The 7,353-nt window shown below is 33.9% G+C and overlaps 1 protein-coding gene across 1 annotated transcript; it reads right to left on the bottom strand.

Moving 5' to 3' along the window:
- Positions 1-584: 584 nt before the first annotated feature.
- On the bottom strand, positions 585-5,439 carry LOC138396317 (natural killer cells antigen CD94-like). The gene is made up of 6 exons (XM_069489476.1): positions 5,368-5,439; positions 3,955-4,047; positions 3,742-3,804; positions 2,435-2,586; positions 1,514-1,617; positions 585-705 (listed from the first exon to the last, which is right to left on the bottom strand). The coding sequence occupies exons 1-6, from the start codon at positions 5,372-5,374 to the stop codon at positions 585-587; spliced, it is 540 nt and encodes a 179-aa protein (XP_069345577.1). The 5' UTR covers positions 5,375-5,439.
- Positions 5,440-7,353: the final 1,914 nt, after the last annotated feature.

The following is a 7,353-nucleotide window of genomic DNA, read 5'->3' as shown; positions in this document are numbered from 1 at the left end:
GTTCTCTGAAGCGGTGGCAAATGTGAGAAGACTGTGATACAGCACTTTCGGCTCTAAATTAAAACATATAGATATATATGTATATAGATATTGATATCTATGTATTGATATGTACATGTCAATAAAGGAAATTAACATGATTCTTACTTCCAGGAAAGTGAGGTGAGATGGCAATTTCCCAATTTGGTGTGCCATACAAAGGACTGAAGTGATGTTGTTATATATTAATTAGTGTGAATTAAATTTTATTTAAATTTCTGCCAAGAGAATTTATAGAGATGTAAATAAAACCACACAAATGTGTACTAACACTACATTGACTTTTATATGAACCATATACATTAAAATGCATCAAAATATTCATAAATTTCTTTAACTTGCACTTTATAATTTCGGGTGTAGGTGTACAAATTTCATCAATTTTAAAACACATGTCTTCAAATATATGAAAATTGTTTAAGACAGTTTGAAACATTTTACATAATTAAGAAATAGATAATTATTAATAGTAATAATATGAGGTAAAAATACTATTCGTAGTAATCTTGGATCTGTAGTCCCCACCTCTCTGTCCCAAGAAACACTTAAATACGCTGTTGTTTACAGATGTAATGATTCTTTCTTTTACACGGTTCATCCACAGCACTTTTCATTGGCTCATACACTATGCAGTTCTTTGGGTCTGGAGTTTCAAGTGATGAAAATCTGTAATGCAGAAAAAAATGTTACCACATGGAAAAAGGAAGTGAGATGTTAAGGGGTGATCTTTTTATTAAACTATAGAATTTTAAAAGCATTTAAGTCAGATATTAACATGTTGAATCATTATTATTTTCTTTCAATAGCCACAGTTCTCAAGACTCTCGAGTACAATGGCATAAAACACTCAGTTATTCCCTTACTAATCAGTAGCATTGAGGCCAGGGAGTTTTTAGTTTGTGCTGTTGTCAGTAACAGATTGATGTATGAAATGCTTTACTTCTACTTTGTTTTAGATGTATCGGCTGACCTAGTCTAGGGAAACAAACCAGAGCATCAACTTTGACATTGTGTGATGCTGCAAAGCCGACATTTATGAATGAAAATGAGATTCAAAGTTTACAAATATACAGAAAATAAGCCCAGAATATTTAAAAGATGAGAAGATGCTGAGAATATGGGGCTCCACCAGAATGAAGAGAATAATGGACATACCGTTTTCTCTGGCTGCCCCTGTGTTTGTGAGCATCTATCTGTACCAGCACATATACCTCCGAGTACGGTACTAGGGCAAAATAAAGCATATGGCAAAAGTTCTTTCATGATCACAAGCTCACCAACTTTCATATCACTTGAGCATAAACTTGGATATTCTAGGTGGAGCCAAAATTGTTATTCTGTCAAACCTTCTCTTTTTCCTGTGTTCTTATGTTCTAGGTAGGTGATTTTAGCTTCAGTGCTCCTGGATGCTGCCTTTCCTTGTCAGATCTAAGGATAAATTCACAAAGATCAAAAAAGGGTCCTAGAAACTTACAGATCCCGGGAAAGAGCAGAGCCGTCCTCCCACAGCCAGGCCCCACGTTCTTCATTGTAAGAGAGTCCAGTCCAGTAAAACTGTTCACTGAATTGCATAAAAGCCTGCTTGGATACAAAGACAAACACACTAACCTGATTTTAATCTATTCTGCATACGGCATACTTTTGACAACATCAATGTTCATAATAAGATTCAACCTGTCTGTCACACAAACAAATGATTTTTAACTGCTAATTTAGTAAGTACATTCACATGCCTCAAAGTTCTCATTGATCGGTCCCACTCATATACGGTGAAAAAAATACCACAGTATCTCCCTTCTTGAAGGAATGAGAAATCTCATAAAAAGAAATAGTTTTCACGGTACATTTCCCTCACAGGGGATCAATGATCAAATGTGATCCCAAATTAGCAGTATCTTGAAGGATAAATGTCATCGGTACAATCCGAACTCAGCACAGATGCTAGATGCAGCTGGAGAAATTTTTCACTTTTTCTTAAGAACTGGGTAATTTTTATGATTTTACTCGCCATACTGGTTTCATATTATATCCCAGAAAGATGACAAAAGCTATACAGGCACAAGAGAAATTATAAATTTCATTAAAAGAACTAAAAATTGCAAAGTCCAAATTAATAACCTATTATTTCCTCTTTGAATTCTCCCTAAAAAGTTTCTTGTACTTTATTTTATCTGGCACCCATCTTAATCTTTATCCCTATGACGTAAATCTTTGAAGAACTTGGTATAGGGTTTACAAGGGTAGTTTCAAGGTACCTAGAATTGATAGGTCATTAGTTCAAAAATAACTATCCATTTACTATCTGATTAAAGATGGAATGAAAGTGTTTAGCTTACTTAGATAGTATATTTTTCTAGATCAAAGAAAATGTAGGAAGCCAGAATTAAGTACATGCCAGTTCATCTCTGTTTTGCAGCTGAAGCAAACTGGAATTCTGAGAGACACAGAAATTCCTACTTTCTTCCCAAGTTTTCAGTTCACTAGAAATGAAGTAGCAGTTGCATCGGTACCCAACCCACTTCTCTGGGCAAGAACAGCAGTCAGAGACTAACAGAAAAAATAAAACATGCAAATGACATTGGGGATTTAAAATTCTTTTCAATGCAATTTAATTATTCAACAAAAATTTACCATTTATTCATTTTTTTCTACAAATATTCTTTGATATATACCGCACTTCAGGGACTATTAATGTGAACAAATTATATATGACACTTTTTCCTCATGGAGATTATATTCCAGGGATAGATTCAGAATTATATAATTTCCAATCATTTATTAACTGTATGTCATGACAACTTAGGTGAGTTTACAAAAGAAATTCAGTACGTTAATACAGCACATAGTAGCGTATGGGGTGGGGGACAGTTAGAAGAAATTTTTTGAAGCCATGACCCGAAGCCGAGCACTGTGGTGCAAATAGGAGTTAACCAGATGAGAGATCTAAAGGAGGAAAATATTTAGCATATTTCCTGAGTAAGAGAAGAATATGGCACATTGGGAGAATTCTGATATAGGTTTAGATGTTTTATTTTTTAAAAAGGAAGATAAACCAATTAAGTAGTTTTTGGTCTGATTATACAGTTTATCAGTAATGTCTGCAACACTACTTATGCACAGTAATTATAGTTGACACATGGTAGGTACTCAAATCTTTGCTGTATAATGGTGGTGAAGATGTTGAGATAAGATAAAAAATATAAATGAAATATACTCTATGGGTACAGAAGATGATGAGAAAACATGGGGAGCATTTGGTAAAAAATACACTTAAAAATTAGATTTTGGAAAAAAAATTAGATTTTGAGCAACATTCGCTAGATATGAAAGGTTTAGAATTGTAGAAATCTATGAAACATATTCTGAGTCATAGAAGAAGCAGAAGTAAAGGTAAAGAGATAGGAAAGTACAGGTTATATACAAACACAGGCAGATAATTAGGATTGGCTGTAATATTTACTATAGATTGTTTTTATTTTGTTACTTAATCATGAGTGCTCATTAGGAAACATCTGTCATTTCAGGCTACTATTTTCCTTTTTAGTTAATATCATGCATATTCAATGCAATTTAATCATTCTTATATTAAAGAACAATAAAATGAGACTATCCTACAATTAGTAGGTAAATTTGTATTACCAAGTATAACAATTTATTTAATCTTGCTCCTCTATGTAAAAAACAAAAAATTGTCTGACCCACCTTTCTGGAGTTCTATGTTGAGTCCTGGAAAGGATGTTGGTTCAATATCTCTTTTACTATATGCTATAAGAAATGATTACAAATTTGCTTAACCAGGTATAGGTTTATAAATTAATAAAATAAGAAGATATTACACAGTAAAATAAAACTTTTATCATTAAATTATTTCCTGAAACTTTTTATTTTTGTGCAGACTTGTCTAGAAAAACTTACAAAGTTTCAACAAAATTCCCAAAGTAGCCATCAACAAAAGGCATATGACTCCTAAGGTCCCAGAAATCAACCTCCACCGAGTGGTCTGAGACACTGTAGAGAAAGACAAATGGAATAATGACTTAAACAAACAAAGGAGCTGAAGTTCCTAAAAACAGAAATCAGTGATGTAGGATCCAAAACGTTCTTTCATTTGATAACACAGTCATCTTGTCAATTAAACACTGAAAAATGAAGACATTCCATTCAAGACTTCACCCAATATCAACATTTTTATGCAGAGTACCTTGTTCTTCACTGTGCTTATCTATACATACATTTCTTCTCTGCCAATTCAGTCCCAATGAACCACATCAGCCATCTATTTTTTAGATTTTGTGAGAAGCATAAAGACCTGGACTAAAAAGACACAGACAGGCACCAATTTGTGTTCCATGGGCTTATATAAGAGATATTTACTTGTATTCTCTCAACAAAATCATAAGATGGGCAGTATGATTCCCATTAGGTAGATGAGAAAACATAAGGTCTAATAATAATGTTATTTTCTCAAGGTATCGAAGCTAGTAAGTATCCAAGCCAGAAATCAAATGAAAGCTGGCCTAGGCCCAGACTCTTTCATTTCATATATTCCATCATTGTCACAATAATATTACCTAGGAGTGTGCCCTCTCCTAATCTCACACAGGCTCTGCTCTGATAAATGTCTAGCTCTCATAGGCTTGCTGAGGTATTATAGGGAAGTGAAGTCACAGGAACATTCTGGACTTGGTGTGATGACTGGTTCTACAAACGAAGTATGGGTATTATCCTGGGGAACTGGACTCATTTCACAGTACATTGAATTATGATACATAAACAATCTTTTTTTTGCAAGAACATTAAATTTACTCATACTCAAAATTACTTGCTTAATGTCTTTTCCCCTAAACATTTTAACATTAGGAGACTCTACATTAATATTAGCACACTCTCAAGTGATGTTGTTGTTAACAATAGTACAATGTGTCAAACTGTTAATCTGTTTAATTTTTGGATGTCATACCATGAAGAATAAATTTTAAAAAACTTTTAAGCATTGTGTCACTAACATTTGACATTTTTATTTATTTCTATGCTAGAATTATCATGCTCAATATTTAACCAGATATGTTTGATCTCATTCAGACTTTAGAGGTATCCCAATCAAAAGCCGTTTTTTAAACTTATAAAAATTTCACAAAATCATATCTAAGTTACAAAATCAAGAATCAGGAAAATAAAATGAAAGTGCTGATACATGAAAAGCCCCAAAATATCCACTGTTAACCGTGTACTTTTCTCTTAAAGGACTGCCCCAAAATTAGCCAACATACAATTTATCTTTTGTGGTTACCTTTTATTTTTTAATTTTGTGACTGGGGTCACACATACCTGCCATGAGTCCTGATGTTCCAAGCTCAACAGCTCAATGCAGAGAAGACACGGTGCGCTTGTTCAGGAAGAACGGTGCTGGGTCATTGGAGCTGAGCTGGATGTTAAGAAACCCTAACATTGATTATGAAGAAATTTAACACAAAAAGAGAAATAAAAATTATATGTTTAAATGATGCTCCTGAGTCATCTATTGGTGAGACATGTTTGTATGGCATGAAGCAGTAAAGCAATAAAATCACAAGCTTCTGAAGTGGTCCAGGAACAGGAAATCCTCACTGTACTTTTGTACCGCTAACACTTTGACCAGCATTAGAAAAGGTGAGGGGGAGTTTTTTAGTTGTTGTTGTTTTTTATGTTCAAACATCAAAGTCATCTTAAAATGTTACTTGGAAAATGGGAGAAAAATAGGCAAATCAAAGATAAATTTACTTAGTTTCATAAAATTCCAAGCAGAATTTTCCTCTTTGAATAGTAACAACCATTTATTCTCTCCCTTGTGTTCAACACAGTTTAAAGCATTTGGCATATGTTAGCTTATTTATTTTTTAAAAAATGGGTTCAGAATGAAGGTTCATAAATATTTCCATTTTACCAATGAGAAAACTGAGGCCCATAGAGCTAAGTAACTTGCCCAGGGTCACTAAGTTGATATCCCCATACCTCACTCTGTGCTTGTCATCCCTGCTGCACTAACCCGGCCATGGAGGGCAAAGTTTCAAAAGCCAGAATGGAGAGGCTTTCCACTACTGTTCTATGTACACACACACACGCACACACACACAAACACATTCACAAATAAACTGATGCTATAAAACTGCCCTAGTTTTAGAGCCACACTTCAGTGACTCCATCACGTTAACCTTAGAAGTTTCCTCTAAAACCTGACTGCTCATTCCGTTGAAGTCCTTTGATCATGACTTCAGCTACTCTAGACTCATTATTTTTATGAATATGTTAATTATTATAATTGTTTACTGTGTTATCACATTCAGATAATATAGTGATACTTTCATATACACTATTTTTCTCCTAAGTTTCTCAGAAAAGTAACCTTATTAGGGGTAATTTCAGGAACAGATTGACATAATAAGAGTATTGAAAGGAGAGACCTTGATCTACAATTTAGTATTTGGAAATGCAATCTACCATTCATCCCTATATAAAAGCTGTCTCCTGCATTTGTTTTTTTAAATTTTATAGTGTTTAATTTTAAGCATTATGCTATTACTATAGATAAACCTGGTAATAATAGATGGGCTTTTAATTGCCAACAAAAAAAAGAGAAAATAAAAAACAAACAACAAGGACTACTTTGATTTTTCAATGCCTGTGAAGTCAAAAATTTTCCAACATTTTATAATAATTTGCTTTGCGTGCATAGGGCTGCTTTCATTGAACCATCAAAGTTGTTGAAATATAAATCCTTACTGGAGAATATAAACATGAAAACAACTTAATCCAGATTTTATGCAACTCTTACTTGAGAGAAGGGATTTATAAACCATCCTGTGCTTACTTGAAGTCTATCCTTTTTCACTTTTTGTGTTAGAAAAAGCTGAACTGCTAGAAAACTATCTGATTGTGCTTCCTTTTTGCCCCATGTAAAATTGCCTCAACTCAGTAGTTTAGGATTTTGTTCTTAACTTTGTTTTGAAATAATACGAATTTATGACAGAATATACAGTAGGGATTGTTACTACACTGACAACGTAACACGGCCACCTTTATTTGGACATTATTCTCAGTTTTCAGAACCATGTTTGGTGAGAGTACTTCAATCATTGTCCTGTTTTAAAATCTGAGTTCTCTGACTTTGAAATAAAAATTCAGCAAAGACATTTGAATCCATGAACTCCAGGCTCAAGTGAACAATAAAATAACTGGCAGGGAACGTTGGCTCAAGCTTGTGATCCTAACACTCTAAGAGCTCTGAGAAGTCAAGGTGGGAGGATTGCTTGACGTCAGGAGTCCCACACCAGCCTG

This window comes from Eulemur rufifrons, chromosome 16 (assembly GCF_041146395.1).
Source record: "Eulemur rufifrons isolate Redbay chromosome 16, OSU_ERuf_1, whole genome shotgun sequence".
Classification (NCBI taxonomy): domain Eukaryota; kingdom Metazoa; phylum Chordata; class Mammalia; order Primates; family Lemuridae; genus Eulemur; species Eulemur rufifrons.
This window is presented reverse-complemented; position numbering and strand designations above follow the sequence as displayed.

What these genes read in the sequence shown, in the direction of transcription:
- LOC138396317 (XM_069489476.1), bottom strand. An exon ending in GGGAATTTTGTTGAAACTTT is followed by an intron (nt 3,805 to 3,954) that starts GTAAGTTTTTCT and finishes CATTTCTTATAG; the next exon opens with CATATAGTAAAAGAGATATT. An exon ending in TCTGCTCTTTCCCGGGATCT is followed by an intron (nt 706 to 1,513) that starts GTAAGTTTCTAG and finishes TCTGCATTACAG; the next exon opens with ATTTTCATCACTTGAAACTC.